The sequence below is a fragment of the Astyanax mexicanus genome, chromosome 1, assembly GCF_023375975.1.
Source record: "Astyanax mexicanus isolate ESR-SI-001 chromosome 1, AstMex3_surface, whole genome shotgun sequence".
Taxonomy (NCBI): domain Eukaryota; kingdom Metazoa; phylum Chordata; class Actinopteri; order Characiformes; family Acestrorhamphidae; genus Astyanax; species Astyanax mexicanus.
In genome coordinates this window covers 123,787,803-123,807,323 of record NC_064408.1, presented here as the reverse complement: position 1 = coordinate 123,807,323, position 19,521 = coordinate 123,787,803, and the positions used below count along the sequence as shown (strand labels likewise).

The 19,521-nt window shown below is 40.4% G+C and overlaps 1 protein-coding gene across 1 annotated transcript; it reads left to right on the top strand.

Annotated features, from left to right (window-relative positions):
- Nucleotides 1-677: 677 nt before the first annotated feature.
- On the top strand, nucleotides 678-8,997 carry LOC125784480 (stonustoxin subunit beta-like). The gene is made up of 3 exons (XM_049468221.1): nucleotides 678-843; nucleotides 7,295-7,341; nucleotides 7,643-8,997. The coding sequence occupies exons 1-3, from the start codon at nucleotides 683-685 to the stop codon at nucleotides 8,188-8,190; spliced, it is 756 nt and encodes a 251-aa protein (XP_049324178.1). The 5' UTR covers nucleotides 678-682; the 3' UTR covers nucleotides 8,191-8,997.
- The last annotated feature ends 10,524 nt before the right edge of the window (nucleotides 8,998-19,521 follow it).

Below are 19,521 nucleotides of genomic sequence, written 5' to 3'. Positions count from 1 at the left end.
TTCAGTATAAAGAAACACCAGTACTTTAGACAGACAATACATTTTAGTTTAATTCAGTATTCTATTATTTGTCTATTCATTCAAATATCCTTCTTTGAGTTCATTGTAAAATCTGTTGTTTATTCTTGTTTTTAGACTAGCTTCATGCAATCTTGGAGTAAAGACGTGTGAAACTCTGGGATCAATTATAAACCTGGAAAACTCCTCCCTGAAAGAAGTGGACCTCAGTAACAATGACCTGCAGGATTCAGGAGTGGAGCTACTCTCTTCTGGACTGAAGAGTTCACACTGTAAACTGCAGATTGTCAGGTCAGTGTTTCTGTGATTTTTGTTTTGAGGTTATACAGGTCTAATTGTGAAATCCAGGTGTTTACCATGATTATATTATAACAAATCACACAAGAAAAAGTGTCTCACGAAGGACAGAGTACAACAAACAAACAAATACAAACTCGTATGGGTCTGTAGTCATCTTAAGAGTGTCCAACTTGAATGAACATTTGAGACATATCACACAAAATTGTGATGCACAAGCAAAAACTATTTTAGCTGAAGTTAATATGAAGAAAGCATCTATTGAATCTCAAAGTGCATTATCTTCCTTAGTTGTTGCTCTTTCCTACATTCTTGTTTTCTTTCACTCACTCACATTTTTTGCTCTGTCTGCAGAATATCTGGTTGTATGATCACAAAGAAAGGCTGTTCTTCTCTGGCTTCAGCTCTGATTTTAAACCCATCCCACCTGAAAGAGCTGGATCTGACCTACAACTACCCAGGAAAGTCAGGAGTGAAGCTGCTTTCTGCCAGACTGGAGGATCCACAATGCAAACTGGAGACACTCAGGTAGGTCTGAATTGATCATTATTTCATTAACTTATTGTGAGATAAATGAACATGATGTTTATTTTTACTCCGTCAATATCGACTGTTGTGCTCTAACGGAGGACACTTTGCTGTGTGTGTGATGTGCCTCACGGGCAAGCAGAGTGTTGGGAAAGTTAGGTGTTAATGTTGTGAAACACATGGCATTGTGGGATTTGTATTGTATCTAGTTGTAGTCACCAGGCACACCAGTAGAGAAGCATGTAACCTTCATTCTGTCATTCTGTCTTATTTTTATTCACACAGCCACATTTTTATTATGCCATCTGCACTAAATGCCAAGTACTTTGTTTTGGCTCATCTTACTGGTGGTAAAAAGGACCAATGTTTAGGTGTTACACCAGAAGAGGTGGAACAGTTTAGCTAGTTCTGGTCATAGAGAATCAGGATAAAGATTACAAGATTAAAACTGATCCCCACTAACTTTGCTGCGGTGCTTGACTCTCAGTGTGTACAATCAGCCCAAAAGACAATTATTTGTGACTGCAAAATAATAAATGATAAAAATAATCTGTGACTGCAAAATTATCTGTGATTTTATGAGCCCTAATCTTACACTAATAGCAACAGTCTATTTTCATGCCTTCCACCTGCAGCACTAAAACAGCAATGGTGCTTTTGAATGCATCTACACCAATGGGAACCATTGGATGCTTCCAGGTAGCTGTGCCGTATGCTTTTGGTGCGTTTTGAGCTGCACAATGTATATTTTTCTCTTTGTTGTGATAGCAAAGACACACTGACACACCCTAAATCAAGTTGCATGGTGAGCAGTTGATAATAAAGTAGGGCCCTTAATTTCTGAGGAGATAAAATAAATGTGATTAAGTTGGCATGTCAGCTTTATTTAAAAGCTGTGCTTTTATTGCATTTATTTATTTAGAATATTCAAAGCACATTTTGACCCAAACAGTAATTGAATGTGAAAATCACATCCAACAAGAACAAGAGTGATCCATATCTTTTTTACAGAAATTAAAACCTAGTATCTTACAGAAAGCATTTGTAAGAGCCTGGTTGTTAGACTGACGGCAAAAGGTAGTACAAAAGGAGTTGCAAGAAACAGAGTGCCACTACAGCACTGATTGATTTTGCATTGTGCAATGTAAATATGCCTGCACTTTCACTTCTCTGGAGGCTGATTTATAAACACATTTATTAATTTTATTTTTGTTCTGTTAAAAATCTGAAAAACTCAAAGTATATGAAATCACACAAAAACTAAAAAAATAAGCAATTTGCCTGAAGACTATAAATAATATGATCTTAACATGTCAACATGTCAACATTGTTCTTATATTTACTCTGATTTTATTTCACTGCAGACAGCATGAACTAAAAATATTTAATGTTTAGTCTGCTACGCTTGACTCTTAATTTTATTTATATACATCCATTTCTACATCTTATTCCTGCAGCACATTCCAAAAAGTTGGGATGCAAGCTAGCAATTTAGTGCCAGTATTTGTTCTTTCAACAAGAAAATGCATACCACATGCTGCACATATTACAAAGGCATGGCTGTGAAAGAAAAGGGTATGGGTACTGGACCAGCCTGTCTGCATTTCTGACCTGTATGCAGTAGAGAATGTGTGTACAATTTTGAAATAAAAATGGTATAACAACATCCTATTGCACACATTAAGATGTGTTTCCAGGACGAATGCTATAAAAAAACACCACAAATGAAACACAAATTTTGCGAGCAACATTACTAAGTTTTAGATGCTTTAATGTCTCAATTTGTTTTAGAAGGTCTTGCAAGTCTGCAATGCAGGAATGGATATATATTAATAACTGAAATAAAGTTTACTAGACAAACCATGGAAATCTTGGGTTCTGTCAAAGTTATTGAAATATTTTTTTATTTGCTCTGTTAGACATTAGACTTGGTCCTCCTATAAGACTGAAAATGTAACTTATTTAAAGTGAGATTTCCTACTACGGTAATTGATTGTGCTATTAAAAGTTAATAAGTATTTTAGTTAAATTTTTAATTGGGAGTCTGAAATCTTCTGGAATGAATCCACTTGAACTGGCACACTCATTCCTCACCAGTGCAGGCATTTAGTTGTGCAGTACACATTTGGGATACGTACTTATGTATTTATTATAACAGCAATATAGTCCCATTTCTTACCACAGTAGAAACACATGCCTGTGCCCCAGTGAAGCTCTCCCCTCATATGATCAGAAATGGAATAAAAATATTCCATTCGTTAGTGCTGCGCTTGTGCCGATATTGTTATTGGGTGTGTTTGTCTCTGTCGGTCCATCCTTTGCTTTTATATCAGGGCTGTCAACGTTTAAGCGTTAACGCGCCCTGTTAATTTGTAATTTTTTAACGCAAGTTAATTAAGGCACCAAGTTTGACTCCTACTTCTGCTGTAATCTGCTCCGCCCAATGCACTGATTAGTTTTCTGGCTGAATTATTAAATGGCGGCGCTCTTATGGTGTCCAGCAGTAACACTCCGGTTCAGACTTTCAGCTCAGACCCGGTTAGAGAATTTATCATGCATTCTTTATTCCAGAACCCTATGTTGATTTTATCTCCCCTCAAACATACAAGTGTATAGTAGTATTTTAATTGACACCACTAATATACATATAATTGCATTTTACATTTCTTACATTAATTATTTTATTTACATTTAAATATTAACTATAATAATTTATGTCTGAAGCAAAACAAATGCGATTAATCACAGTTAATCACAGAATTTTGTAGTGATTAATCAGATTACATTTTTTAATTGATTGACACCACTATTTTATATTTATCAGTAGGGGTGTAACGAGATCTCGTGGCACGAGATCTCGCGAGATTAAAACGTGACGATATTCTCGTCAAGCTTAAACCTGTCTCGCGGGAGAAAAAAAAACAGTTTAGTGTGGACTTTTTAAGTGGGATCTGGCAACACAGTAGCAGTGAGTGTGGTGGTTGAGCAGTGAGCATAAGAGGAAAATTCGGGCATTTGCATAGAGCAGAGGTCACTAATGGGCGGTTCGGACTCAAACCTACTGAGAAGGATTTAATTGTATACACGCTTTGCGGTGCAGTAAATTCACAGACCAATCACGTGCGGTGTAAGATCACCAAACGCTCTCTTCAGTCAATCAGATCTGTGCAGACGCGAAAAAATAAATAAGGAAAGGAAAAAAGGTAAGGAAAAAATAAATAAATAAACACAGCGCTTCTCACGCGGGATCGAACCCGTTAGGCAGTTGTACTAATCCCTTAGCTCTGTACTGTATTTAAAAAAATGTTCTGTCTCTGTTTGCACTTCAAGCATAGACTTAATATGACTGGTTATGGTTATGCATAGTTAAATTACAAGAGATTTAGGAAAAAAAAAACACAAACCATAGTCTTAATATGACTGGTTATGGTTATGCAGAGTTAAATTACAAGAGATTTAGCAGAAAAAAACACAAACCATAGTCTTAATATGACTGGTTATGGTTATGCAGAGTTAAATTACAAGAGATTTAGGAGAAAAAACAAACAAACCATAGGCTTAATATGACTGGTTGTGGTTTGCACTTATTGTTTGCACTATATAAGACCTAGAGAAGTTTTCTTTTTATTTTAATTCTTATTCTTATTTTCAGTCAATGTGTGAGAGAAACCAGTCTGTTAAGTTATATGATTATCAAATAAAACTCTAGTATTCATTTTTCATTTTGAAAATTTATTTTTAAATCTCATCTCGTCTCGTTCTCGTGAACCCAGTATTGTGTCTCGTCTCGTCTCGTTACACCCCTATTTATCAGTAATATCTTTAGGGTTTTTTTGTTGTTGCTTGCATTGGCTATTAACCTAAAACTGCTTCCTTTTTACATTTAATTTAATTAAATAAATGAATATGTATGAAAATGTATTATTACTATTATTATGATTATTATTATTATTATTATTAATCTTACTGATTGGGTAGTTGTTTTCCTTTTATTTTTTAATTATTAATTTGCGGGATTTTTCTACATGTAGGCCCTGGTCCTGCATCACCTGGATTGATTGAACTCCTCACACAGACAGCATCATACCTGTCCTTACTAAATGTTTTACCAACCAGCTGTAGACTGTAACTGTGCACAATCAACTTACAAATATTGCAAATAGCAATAATATAAAGTACCAGTCAAAAGTTTGGACACATTCAATTCTCTCTTTTTTTTCTACATTTGTTGCAGATTAATATTAAAGCTATCAAATCAATGACATATGAATTTACAGAGTTATGCAGTAAACAAAACATAAAAATAGTCAACAAAACCTTTTTTTATAACTTTTTGGCTCTAAGCCTAATTTCCGCCTGAAAATACATACCCAAATTTTAAAGCCTTTTACACTAATATTAAATTATTCAGAGAACTTTAATTTTATCAATTCATATTACAAAATTAACTGAAAAAACTTAAAAATATACAATTGAACATATAATATTGAAAATATGGTAAAAACAAGAAAAAAATACAGGTGCTTTTCAGATTCTCATTTTTTATTTTAAAATGAAATATTCATACGTGTGTTTATATATGTGTTTTTACAGTTTTTTAAATGTTTACATTCACCGTAAAATTTGAAACTGCTCTCTTTTACTGGTTAAATATTATAGTGATCTGCTCCTGGAATATTCCTTTCTTTCTCCAAAGGAGTGGAAACTTTATTAGAACAAAAACTACTGATTGCATTACTATTCTTTATATCTGCTTAGTGACAGTGTCGGGTTACAGAACTGCTTTGACAAAAATGAGGATTACAGGCGAATGGATTTACTGATTTGGAGCGATTTTGAAGCCGCAGGGAGCGGTAAGCGCTGGTTGAGGCAGGGTGTTTGTAACTTTTGACCTCTGCTGTAAAACTGTTGGAATGATGTCCGCATTGGATTAAATATGGACGTACGTAAAAAGCAAATATGCAAATTATAAGTAATATTTTAATAAATAGGCATATTTTGCCTTAAATGTTTATTTTTTAAAAGGAAATACAGCTAAATAGGCTAGACAACTGAAAGCCAGAGATGCTAAGCTTCAATATATTGTGAGTATGTATTGAGCCTATAATTATTCATTAACACAGCCAGATATTAATTATGATATTTTTCTGGCCCGCGGGTGGGCCAGGGTGCGTTAAGACGATAAAGTAGAAGCTTTTGCTTTGATGCCAGTATTACCTACTCTCAACGCTCTCTTAGTCAGTTCGGAACCTAGAATGGTTCGTTAAGGATGAGCCAAACTCACCCGTAGCTAAGGGTGGGTAATCCAGGTCCAGAAATAAAAAAATCCATCCCAGGGATTAGGTTAAACTAAGTTAGCTCCAGAGCCAGCCAGGCAAGGGGATCGAAATCCTGGGATGGATTTTTTACTTTTTGAACCTAAATTACCCACCTCTACAACATGCTCTCCAAACGAACTTACAACCTGGCCTGAATCCATAAGCTAGAACTAGCAAGCAAACCTCGGCATGTCTTGATGTGTACCAAACCATGGCAAACATTACAAATACACCCTTAGTGCATTACTAGGTTACTACAGTATCTAATTAACATATAACTGTAGGAGACAATTAGTTTACTTAATATGCTTTTTCAAATTAGATGGTGAATATTTGAACGCCATTAGCTCGTGCTTCTGAGCTGCATCGCATCCGAAAACAATTGTTTTTGCATCCAACCATTCTGAAGCCCCTCGCTGCTGCTGGAGACGCATAACTGTGGTCTTCCTGCCAACTTTCTCACTGGCGCACTTCTGGAGTTTGACGTGAGGTGCAGGTCATGCATCAAATACAAACCAATAGAGGGTCTGAATAGTATATGTTTATACTTGTTAGCCAACCACAAGCTTACCGGATGGCGCGATTTATCTGTTTGTTTGTTTTATGTTGCCGGAATGAAATATGAGAAACAAGGCTATTTTATCCATTCGCCGTTTTTTTTTTTTATAGTTCAGACAGTTTTTTCCCAGCATTTTATTTTTTACTCAGTAACAGGGAGTTTTCAAATTTAATGAAGTAAATACTTGTGTCAAAATGTACTTGAGTAAAAGTAAAATTACCTATTTTAAAAACTACTTTAAAAATTACAAATTACTCATAAAATCTACTCAATTACAGTAACGTGAGTAAATGTAATTCGTTACTGAGAACACACTGCATGGGTTCTTTAACACAATTCTTTAGTAGAATATAGAGTTCACTTTTATTTACTGTTACAGAGAACACACTGCATGGGTTCTTTAACTCACTTTTGGACACTTCCACACATCAGTCAGTCAGATTAAAGAGAGGGAGCAAGAGAGAGAAAAAGGAATATAAACACTAATAGAGACAAACTTTACATTTTAGTTTATGAAAATCTTACTGTGCTGCTGTGTGTGTGTGTGTGTGTGCGTGTGTGTGTGTGTGTTTAGAGTGGAACATGGAGGGAAGATCAGAATCAAACCTGGATTTAAAAAATGTAAGTTCTCTTTCTCTCTCTCACACACACACACACACACACCTTTCACCCAAGCACGCACTCACTCACGTACATAAACACACACACACTACATACAAACACTACACACACACAGACACTACGTAAGAACACACTACACACAAACACTGCATAAAAAATACTACACACAAAAACACACTCTCGTTTTCACACAAGCTACTTAAAAACATTACACACACAGACACACTCACACTACATACAAATACTACACTCTCTCTCTCTGTATCAGTGCAGTGTGTGTAATGTGTGTTCTTGTGTTCAGACGGCTGTGATTTCACACTGGATCCAAACACAGTAAACCCTCGTCTCTCTCTGAGTGAGGAGAACAGGAGGGTGGAGTGTGGAGAGGAGCTGCAGTCGTATCCTGATCATCCAGAGAGATTTGATGGGTATCAGCAGGTTCTGAGTAGAGAGAGAGTTACTGGACGCTGTTACTGGGAGGCTGAGTGCAGCGGGAGAGGAGCTGATGTAGCTCTGAGTTATAAGACAATCAGCAGGAAAGGAGGTTCAGACTGTTGGTTTGGACGGAATATAAAGTCCTGGAGACTGAGCTGCTCTGATAAAAGATACTCTGTTCATAACAATAATAATATCACAGATCTCCCCACTCGTCCCTCCGGCTGTAGGAGAGTAGGAGTGTATGTGGACTGTCCCGCCGGCACTCTGTCCTTCTACAGAGTCTCCACTGATACACACTCACACACTCTCACACACTTACACACATTCTACACCACCTTCACTCAGCCCCTCTATGCAGGGATTGGGATTTATGGTTATGGATCATCAGTGCGTCTGTGTGAGATTGAGTAAACCTGTCTGATTCACAGACTGTAAGAAACACAAGCTGTATAAATACTTTCTAATCTGGTCTAAAGATGGACCTGTTCAAACTGCATCATTCATCTACAATTAGTGTATTTTAACATTTAATATATTTCAGAGTATTAACATTATTACTGTACATTGTGTGTATATATTCTTTTGTATATTTGAGATTAAAACCATTGTTTCTGTATTTAAAGCTCCAGACAAAAACTAGTTTAAGGAGCCAAAAAATCAGAGGCCAATATTTTTATGCAAACTATTAAGCATTTGGAATTTAACTGCACCTTAAACACAATTCTAGATTAATCCTCCTCTGCCTCTGCCTAAGCCAAAGTCCTCTCACACACTTACACATTTTTCAGTGTAAAATGTGAGCATGTGATTTGGAACATCAACTTAAAAACAGTCCAAGTCCTCTCCAAACCATCACTGATTGGAGCTTGATGGAACCTTCACACTAGACCTCAAGCAGCTTGGACTATGTGCCTCTCCACTCTTCCTCCAGACTCTACTATCTTGAAGTCAGAGCACTCCATGCTTCCCTCTGCTGACAACTTTTATGGAGGTGCAGATTTCATTTTCCAGCAGGACTTGGCACACTGCCCACAGTGCCAAAAGTACCAATTGATCTTATATAATATTTAACATTTCTGAGACACTGTTTTTTTTAATCATCAACAATAAAATAAATAAATGCTTTAAATAGATCACTCTGTGTGTAATACAGCTATATAATATGAGTTTCACATTTTTTCAACTGAATTACTGAAATAAAGTAACTTTTGAAATAGATTTTAATTCGTTGAGATTTACTTGCAGCCCTAACAAACACACACCACTGCAGTGTTCTCTATACACACTGTGATTCGACGCAAGATGCTCTCCTGTCAGATTCCTGTCACATTAGCCTGTTAGCAGCTAACAGAGTTAGCAGTGAATTATCTCCGTTTCTCTTAAACTGTTCAATAAACTGAGAAAAACACTTATAATGTAAGGCTAAATTGATGAGATTAAACAATTTATAAAGTCTAATTAAATGCTGATCTTTAAGTCAAAAGTCAGGAACCGACTAAATTAGCTAGCCTCTTAGCATTAGCTAAGCTAGCTACTGAATGTACCCAAAGTTTCTATGGAGATACGCATTTATTTTCTGTGACAAAACGTTTTTTAAACAGACAATTGTTCTAGCTGCTATCTGTTATTAAGCAAATTTAACCTCAGCATTAGATCCTAGATTTATTACATATTAGTGTTATCTAGCTAGCAGGTTTTAGGTTTATTCACACAGTTCCAGCTTAGTTTTACTGTTCTTCAAACATTACTCACACGTTCACTTTTCCTTTTAATTCATATATTCTTTTCTCTTCAGTTTTTCTCAGTCAGAAATAAAAGGCAGATATTTTATAATAGCTATACCATTCTGACTTTTAAGCTACTACATGCTATCTTTTATATCATATGGTAAGTGGATAATGTAATAATTCTGAATACTATCTTGTGCTCTATAATAGATTTAATTGATTTAAAGACTGTATGAGTTATTAAACAGACCAATATTAGTTTTATTCTCCCAGATACCTACATTAAATATTAAGAAGGAACTCCCCATCTACAGCACATCATCTAATATTTTGACATTTTTAAATGTTAGTGTGGTTTAATTGTGGAAACAGTGTTTGATATTGGAACACATACATTACGTTGTGCTCCCACTCACTGGCCACATTATTAGAAACACTTACCTATATTACCTTGAGCTTTCACTCACTGGGCACTAAAGTTATTAATATCTGCTCTTCTTTGTGCAGTTAGAACTTCACACAAACACATTCACTCACTGACACAATAACTGCAAGTCTTGTACGTTGTAAACGTTCTGTATTCTAGGACATCCTTGTACCCATTTTTTGTACATTTTGTAGAGATACAATATAAATACAGTTCTGTACATTATATATGTTCAAATACATTTTATATACAGCTCCTGGTGAAGGAGAGCAGCTTGGTTTCTTTATAAAGTAAGGGCTTGGGTCTCTTTTCCTCCACACATAATTACAGCATTAAAATACACCTCCATCATATCCACAGTTCATCAGGCAACAGAAGCAGAACAGAAGTGTGTGTCTCTCGCAGTCCCTGATGTGGCCCATCCCCCGGTTCATCTATTATTTCCACCTTTTTGAAAATATATTGATTTATTTGCATAAGTATCACAAACACTAGCTAAATATTATTCATTAGTCACACAAAAAAGAGACAGAAATGCAGTCTTCAGTATTAACATTATACAGTGGTATTAGCCAATATAAATATTTTATATGACATTTAAGTAACAAACTATACTAAGGGATTGAAAGTGAACTAATAAATAAATGTTTTGTTAAGAGAAAATGTATATTATTTAATAAATGTATATACATTATCTCGATTGAAAAAAGATTTTAGAGCTTTCTGTTTATTTTGTGTTAAATTGTTTATATTATCATATAAATATTGTGGCGTCGCCACTGGGATCTTCAGGGTTAAGGGGGGCGCCATGTAGAGAACAGGTGCCAGCCAACCATGATCGAGAGTGAATGGGGAGGGGCGGGGTTCGGAACTGGGGGAGAGGGAGAGAGCGGGAGAAATCTGGGGAGTGTTCTTTTTCCTCTGGTCGTTCGAGGTTGTGCTGTATGAATTTACCTTTTGGTGTGGATGGAGAAGAATAAATCTATAGAGAAAAAGATGCAAGAGTCTCCAGAGTGTCGTCCATTAGGCCAGCTCGCCACAGTGGTGTCAGAAGTGGAGCTAACCGAACTCGTGAAAGCCGAAATTCGGCGGCTGGAGGACGAACTGGGATACAGGAGGAAGCACCGCGTGAGGGCGGAGGGCCAAAGTTATGCAGTCGCTGACGGGATCGACGAAGGAGAAACGCGGGACACAAGCACGCAGAGAACAAAGCGTGAGGCAAGAGGGCCACGTGCGCCGGGGAAGGATCCGGCGCCATGTGGCACAAGGCTCCCACCCGGCGCGAGATCGAGAGCTGAGCAGACGACGGCGCCAAGCTGCGCAGCTGCACCACCCGACCAAATAGGGGTGCGGTCGACCCATGCGCTAGGGAGCGGGACAGATGTGGGAGGCGATGCTATACAAACAACAGCGGCGCTGGCCACGAATGCACACAAGACACAAGGCTGGCGGCTACCGAGCTTTAACGGAGGTGCCGACTGGGCAGGCTTCGAAGCCCAATTAGACATCGTGTCGGAGCTATCCGGATGGTCCGAGCACGAAACCGCCGCCAACCTCTGCCTAGCTTTGCAGGACGCTGCGCTGGGTGTACTGGTGGAGCTGCCGCCGTCGGACAGGCTGAATCTGAGCGCCCTGAAAGCAGCACTGAGGGCGCGCTTCAGCCGCCAACCCCCAGAGGCCATCGCAAAACACCTGCTGCCGGAACGGCGACGGCAGAGCGGTGAACGACTTCCAGTACTCGCATCAGAGATCTCGTTGCTGGTGAGGCAGGCCTACCCAGACTTCCCGGGGGGAGTCCAGGCAAGGCTGGCTCGGGACCAATTCTTGAACGCGCTGAGACCGGCGGAGCTACAAACGCACGTACGGCTGGCGGATCCGGTATCCATAGAGGCAGCTGTAGCGGAGGCGGAACGTGCGGAGCAGATCCTGTCGGGGCGCCCTGGACCATGGAGAGCTGAGGGGCAATCTGGGGGTGGAGCGACGGGAGCCGCGATCGCGAGAGAGAGCTCAAGAGTCTGCTGGAACTGTGGTCTGAGGGGACACAGGGCTGCTGTTTGTCAAGCCCCGGGAAACGGATGCGGGGCCGGCCGGTGAGGAGCGGCGCGGCCCAGGACAGAAATGTTTTTTCCTCGTTGTCTTCTGCTCGTGTCAAGAACCATGCAGGACAATTCATTGACTGTTCATTTGGCGAGATCACGGTAAGCGCTTTACTTGATACGGGGTCATCGGTGTCGCTACTTAGACCAGATGTGGCTCCTAGCGGGGGATGCGAGTGCGCTATCGAGGGGAATGGGGACACGTCCGTGGTCACAGTTACGGGTGAGGCTATACGGCTGAAGGGGCGGGTATTTACTGAGTTTAGACTCGGGCATAGTTCCTTCACACACGAGTTTCTTATAGCTGAGATCGGGGACGAGTGCATATTGGGTTTGGACTTCTTGAAGCAGAACGGTGCGCTAATCGACTGTAGCCGGGGCACAGTGTCATTTAATGGGGAAGTGGTGAACGTAAGGGAGGTCCTGGCCGATAGCAATCCGGGGGTTAATCAGCGGGCGATTTCTGAATACGACCCGCTGCGCGAGCTGTGGGACAGGAGCGTTAAGCATCTGTCGGGGGAGCAGGGCGCGCAATTATGGGCTCTGTTGGACAAATTCAGGGGAGCGTTCGCGGCGTCTGAGCGCGACTGCACGGTTACAAACCTAGCAGAGCACAAAATAGTGACGGGTGAAGCCACACCCGTACGCCAGCGTCCGTACCGGTTCGCATTCGCTAAACGCACTGAGGCGCGGGAGAAAATTCGCGAAATGGCTGAAGCGGGTGTAATCGAGCCGTCCAAAAGTCCGTGGGCTTCCCCGGTCGTGCTAACGAAGAAGAAAGATGGGTCATGGCGTTTTTGCGTGGATTACAGGAAACTAAACGCGGTCACTAAACTAGATTCATACCCACTGCCGCGTATTGACGACTCTTTGGAACAAATGTCTGGGTCAGCATGGTTTAGTACACTCGATTTGCGTAGCGGATATTGTCAAATTCCCTTAGCCGAGTCGGACAAAGAAAAAACTGCTTTCACGATCGGGACTGAACTGTGGCAGTTTCGAGTTCTGCCGTTCGGGCTGTGCAACGCTGCGGCGACATTCGAACGCTTGATGGAGCGCGTGTTAGAGGGTATCCCCAAGTCCACCTGCGTAGTGTACCTGGATGATTTGTTGGTCCACGCACCGACCTTTGACTCGGCTCTGGCAAATTTGGAGCTAGTATTGAGTCTGATTACTGCGGCTAATTTGAAGCTGAACCCGGCTAAGTGTAATTTACTGCAAAACAAAGTGAACTACTTAGGGCACGTAGTGAGCGAGGCGGGGATTGCGACAGACCCGGAGAAAACTAAAGCCGTAAGAGATTGGCCAACGCCGTGTAATTTGAAACAGTTACGTAGCTTTTTGGGGCTAGCGTCATATTATAGAAGATTTGTGAGGGGATTCGCCGAGATTGCTGTGCCGCTGCATCAGCTGACGAAGGGCGGCACTAAATTCAAGTGGTCGAGCGAAGCTGATCATGCTTTTGGGCTGCTAAAGAAGCGCTTGTGTGATACGCCAATTCTGGCGTACCCTAAACTGAACGAGCAGTTTGTGGTCGATGCGGATGCGAGCGATCACGGCATTGGGGCAGTCCTGTCACAAATTCACGACGGGGCTGAACGCGTTATCTCGTATTTTAGCAGGTGTTTGGATAAAGCGGAGCGGAACTACTGCGTAACACGCAGAGAGTTGTTAGCGGTTGTGGCCGGTCTAGAACACTTCCGACCGTATGTGTATGGCGTCCCATTCCTGCTGCGTTCAGACCACGCCTCGTTACAGTGGCTCATGAGCTTTCGCGAGCCAGAGGGACAGTTGGCGAGATGGATTGAGAGGTTACAGGAGTTTGACTTTCAAATTGCGCACCGGCCGGGGCGGAGCCATGGCAACGCGGACGCGCTATCACGTAGGCCATGCGAGAGCGTGGGGTGTAAACATTGCTCGCGCGTGGAGGCTATTTGTGTGGAGCAGGGGCATTGTGCGGCGGTGTTCCAAACCGGGGAACAAGGCGAGGAGACCTACGTGCCATTAGAGCGGTTCGTGGCAGCGCAGAGAGGGGATCCGGAGATGGAGTGGGCGGTCCGAGCTCTGGAGGCGTCCTCGACGCCGGATTGGGCTGATGTAGCGATTAAAGGTCCCGTGGCTAAAGCGCTACGTTCTAATTGGGGTAGTTTGCGGCTTGTTCGCGGCGTGCTATGCCGGGAGTGGGAGGATCCCACTGACAGGGGTGACGTCACCCAGTACGTGGTCCCAAGGGACCTGAGAGATGAAGTACTGCGCACGGTTCACGGTGCGACCGGCGTGGGGCACTTTGGGGTGACGAAGACACTTAAACGCTTATGCCAACGCTTTTACTGGCCAGGGTGCCGTAATGATGTAGAACTCTTCGTGCACTGCTGCGATGTTTGCGCTGCGAAAAAGGGGCCCGCGCGAGCACCGAGAGCTCCGTTAGTGCCGATGCAATGGCAACCAAACTGGTGGATGAATTTTTTTGTCGTTTTGGGGTTCCGGAGACATTGCACAGCGACCAGGGGCGAAATTTTGAATCAGAGGTGATGAAAGAGACATGTAGGCTACTGGGGATAGAGAAAACGCGTACCACTCCACTACACCCGCAGGGCGATGGGTTGGTGGAGCGCTTTAATAAGACTCTGGCCACCCAACTAGCTATGGTCACTAGTAAACATCAGCGTGATTGGGATGCGCATCTGCCCACAGTCCTGTTAGCCTGCCGTTCTGCCGTACAGGAAACAACAGGGTTTACCCCCGCGATGTTGATGTTTGGGCGGGAGCTGCGCACGCCGGTTGATCTGGCGTTTGGGGCGCCACCTGAGGGGGAAGGCGCCTGCGAACCAGGGCCCGAATTCGTGGCCGACTTGCGCATTAAACTGCACAGAGTGCACAACTTGGCCAGGGCGAACCAGGGGGCAGCAGGGGCGAAGCAAAAACGGGCGTATGACACGCGTTGCGTGGGTGGGCCGCTGGTAGTGGGCGCCGACGTGTGGTTTTACAACCCACAGAGAAGGAAGGGACTATGCCCAAAGCTACAATCAGCGTGGGTGGGACCGTGCAGGGTTTTGGGCCGGTTGGGAGACGTAGTGTACAGGATCCGCCGGGGTAGGCGGAGGATGATTGTGCACCGCGACCGCCTAGCGCCGTACCGCCCTAAGCTGAGTAACAGTGGACTGAACGGGAGCCGGTCACCTTCACCGCGGCCGTCGCCGCCGCCGTCACTGACAACACAAACACCTGCTACCGAGGACTGTGCCACGGCTGGGACTGAGAATGGCCGACCCCAACGAACCAGGAGGCCACCTGGGCGTTTGAGGGATTTTGTGTGTTAATCCCTGTTTATGATGTTTTGCGTTTGTTCGGTACTAATGTGTGGAGGTTTTGTACTGTGTTATTATTGGTAGTCGACGGGGGCGTTCGACTCTTGGGGGGGGGGCTGTGTGGCGTCGCCACTGGGATCTTCAGGGTTAAGGGGGGCGCCATGTAGAGAACAGGTGCCAGCCAACCATGATCGAGAGTGAATGGGGAGGGGCGGGGTTCGGAACTGGGGGAGAGGGAGAGAGCGGGAGAAATCTGGGGAGTGTTCTTTTTCCTCTGGTCGTTCGAGGTTGTGCTGTATGAATTTACCTTTTGGTGTGGATGGAGAAGAATAAATCTATAGAGAAAAAGATGCAAGAGTCTCCAGAGTGTCGTCCATTAGGCCAGCTCGCCACAATATACATCACTCACTTCTAAATTAAAGGACATTTAAGTTTTAACCACCAGGGGGCAGTAGAGTTTAAACGAATTTTACGTAAAATTTGTAAAACATCAGAATTTCACATACGCTAATTTAATTAAAATAACTGCATGAGAATTTAGGGTCTTTAATACTGTAGTAATAAGGGCTGTTGGGATAATTTTGCTGCTGCTCCCCGGGGGCCATCCAGTCCGGGAGCTGGACCGCCGGCGCCCCCTCGTCCCCGTCCTCGGGAGCTGGGGAGCAGGGCGGCCCCGCGGTCTTACCGGTCTTCTCGGTCAGGTGGTCTTCATCTTCTGGGCGGTGGTCTTCAGGGCTTTTTCTTGTGAAAGGAGCTGTGCTGTGTTCTTACTACTGTTACTGAGATGTTCTGCATTTTATATAAATAATCTCTGGGGTGTTTTTGCTCTTTTAATAATTATATAAAACATTATGTGCTACCAGAACAGATCTATAAAACCTCTGGAGGTCGTATTATGTTTATTATTATAAAGCAGTAGTTTATATTAGCGCTGCCCTCACGCGCTCTTTATACGCGCTGCGATTCAGCGCGAGACGCTCTCCTGTCAGATTCCTGTCACATTAGCCTGTTAGCAGCTAACAGAGTTAGCAGTGAATTATCTCCGTTTCTCTTAAAATGTTTAATAAACTGAGGAAAACACTAATAATTAATGGGTAAGTTGATGAGATTAAACAACTTTACACTAAACCAGTCTAATTAAATGCTGATTTTTAGGTGTAAAGTTAGTAACCAGATAAATTAGCTAGCTTCCTAGCATTAGCTAAGCTAACTACTGAATGTACCCAAAGTTTCTGAGGAGAAAGAGCATTTATTTACTGTTTTCTGTGACTAAAACGGGTTTTAACGGTTTGGACGAAATTATCTGCCACTATTCTGACAATTCTTCTAACTACGATCTGTTTTTAAGCTAAGTTACCTCTGTAAGATTACATTATCCTCAAATTTTACCTCAGCTTAAGATCTTAGTTTTATTGTTTATTAATATTATCTAGCTAACAGAATTTAGGTTTATTCACACAGTTTTAACTTAATTTTACTTTTTTCCAAACATTTCTCACATTTTTACTTTTTCTTTCAATTCATGTATTCTTTTCTCTTCCGTTTCTCTTAGTCAGAAATAAAAGATAGATATTTTTATAATACTTAGCTATACTGTTTTGTCTCTCAAGCCATTACATGCTACCTTTTATATGATATGGTTCAAGGTGATAAGGATATCTGTCATTCTGAATACCATATTGTGCTCTATAATTGATGTAATTATTTTAAAGTCTTTATGATTTGTTGAATAGACCAATATTAGTTTTATTTTCCCAGAGACCTGCATTTATATCAAGAAGAAACTGCCCATGCATAGTAGATCATCTAATATTTTGATATTTGATATTTTTAAATGTTAGTGTGGTTTAATTGTGGAAACACAGTATTGGATATTTAAATGTATTGTAGTTTATTTAAGTTTAATTTAAGTTTTAACTTAATTTTACTTTTTTCCAAACATTTCTCACATTTTTACTTTTTCTTTTAATTCATGTATTCTTTTCGTTCTATTCATTTCTCAGTCAGACATAAAAGACAGATATTTTTATAATACTTAGCTATACTGTCTCTCAAGCCATTACATGCTACCTTTTATATTATATGGTTCAAATGGATAAAGATATCTGTAATTCTGAATACCATCTTGTTCTCTATAATGGATGTAATTAATTTAAAGTTGAATAGACCAATATTAGTTTTATTCTCACAGATACCTGCAATTAATATCTAGAAGGAACTCCTCATCTATAGCAAGTAATCTAATACTTTGATATTTGATATTTTTAAATGTTTTTAAATTGGAGTTCGCAATTAAAAAATCAAATCCAAATGTTTCCATCAGCTAATGTTGGTGAATGTATTGGTTCTAACTACGGCACATAATATGCTTCTAATAGATACAAATATATAGGGCAATGACAAACTTTTCTTAACAAGACAATTTAAAAATTGTAACAATAAATGTATCTCTTGTAATTGTTCAAACATGAAGAATGTTGTGTACATTTACATTTATATAACATTTTTGTGTGATCATGCAGACAAATTGACTTTGGTCTTACAAAAGTCATGTGGTGCGACCATGATTTATCTTAAAATTAATTAATTTCCTAATTCAGCCATGAAACGTGTTTCTAAACAAACTGTTAATGATGTAATATTGTGTATTATATAATATCTCAGTTGCATTTTTAACTGTAATTTTTTAACAGGCTAATGTTTCAGCCACAGAAAGGACTTAATTTAGCATTATAGTGATATTGTAAATTATACTATGTATTGCATGATTTTCGAATTATATTTTAACTTTTTAAATAACAGAGAAGGTTAAGCATATATAGGAGAGATAATATTGCATATTATATATATCATCACTTATTTGATGTAGTCTGAAAAGCAGTGAAAAAAACAGTGTGTGAAAGTTCAGAAACAATATGTTGTGCAGCTAGCCATTATTATTTTTCTCTTTTAACATTATCGTCTAAAAGAAGCTGTTTGTTATTCTTGTGGTGAGAAAGGAGCACTGCCTCCATCTACTGTCATTGAGATGTACTGCATTTTATATAAATACTCTGGCATGTTTGTGCTCTTCTAATTATGTCTGCACAATATTATTTATTTTACTCCAATATTTAATACACAGAGTGCATTATCAATATCATGATATGTTGGATCATATTTTTCACAGTAATATGTTTTTCAGAAATAGAGGGTCAGGTGAACTTGGTGCTTGTGTTAACATAGTGAACAAGGATGATTTAACACACAACTGCTTCACAAGACTCGTACTAGGTAGTGTGTATGAAGCATCAGGCTGGTGGATTAACACAACAGTTTAGATGTAATAGAGAAGATATTGTTTAGCTGTTTAATGCGTCTGAATTTGTATTTATGTTGTAAATGAAATTATTTAGTGGCTCCTGGGTTTGGACAGAAGTATTGGGAGTAAATAGTAAACAATCATTATTCAGAATATGGTTTATACAGGCCCTCAGGCACGCACTGACGTTCCAAATAAACTATTTTGTTATTCTTTTTAATTGAATAGTGAAAGTGTTAGCTAAAATATCTGCATGTATAATTGTTATAATTATAACTGAAAATTCTACATACATAATGTGAATTTATATGTAAATTACAGCTGTTGTTCACTGAGACTGTCTAATGAACAGTAAATGATGACAGGCCTCCATAAATGCAGTTAGTTAAAGGTTCATATCCTGTTCAAATAAGCTCTAGAGGAGATCAGTTAAACTTCTTCTTCTTCTTCTGTTGAAGCAGTGACTTCAGTGCAGTGATCAGCAGGTGTTCTGACGAAATGTGCTATCTTTGCCAAACTGTGCTACCCAAGCATATATTTAAAGGTAATAATACAAAAAAGCACCATATTAGAACATTCTCCTGGCAGGAGTGTAGATAGGATAACTGAACAGCCAAAACCGATGTGAAATTAAGGTAATAAAGGCGATCATTTTTTATTGTTTTATTATTATTTATTATTTTATTACAATTTACTTTTATGTAACCCTTAATCAAATAATGATAGTGAGCTCAGGTTGTTTAATGTAGCCATGGAAAACAGAATCATCATGAAAAACTCATGAAAACGTGATAATGTGGGTCAGAGCATGTGCAGTGCGGGGGAAAAGCACTTTTTGATAATTAGCACTCGGCAGAACACCGTCTTGCTCATGAATATTCAA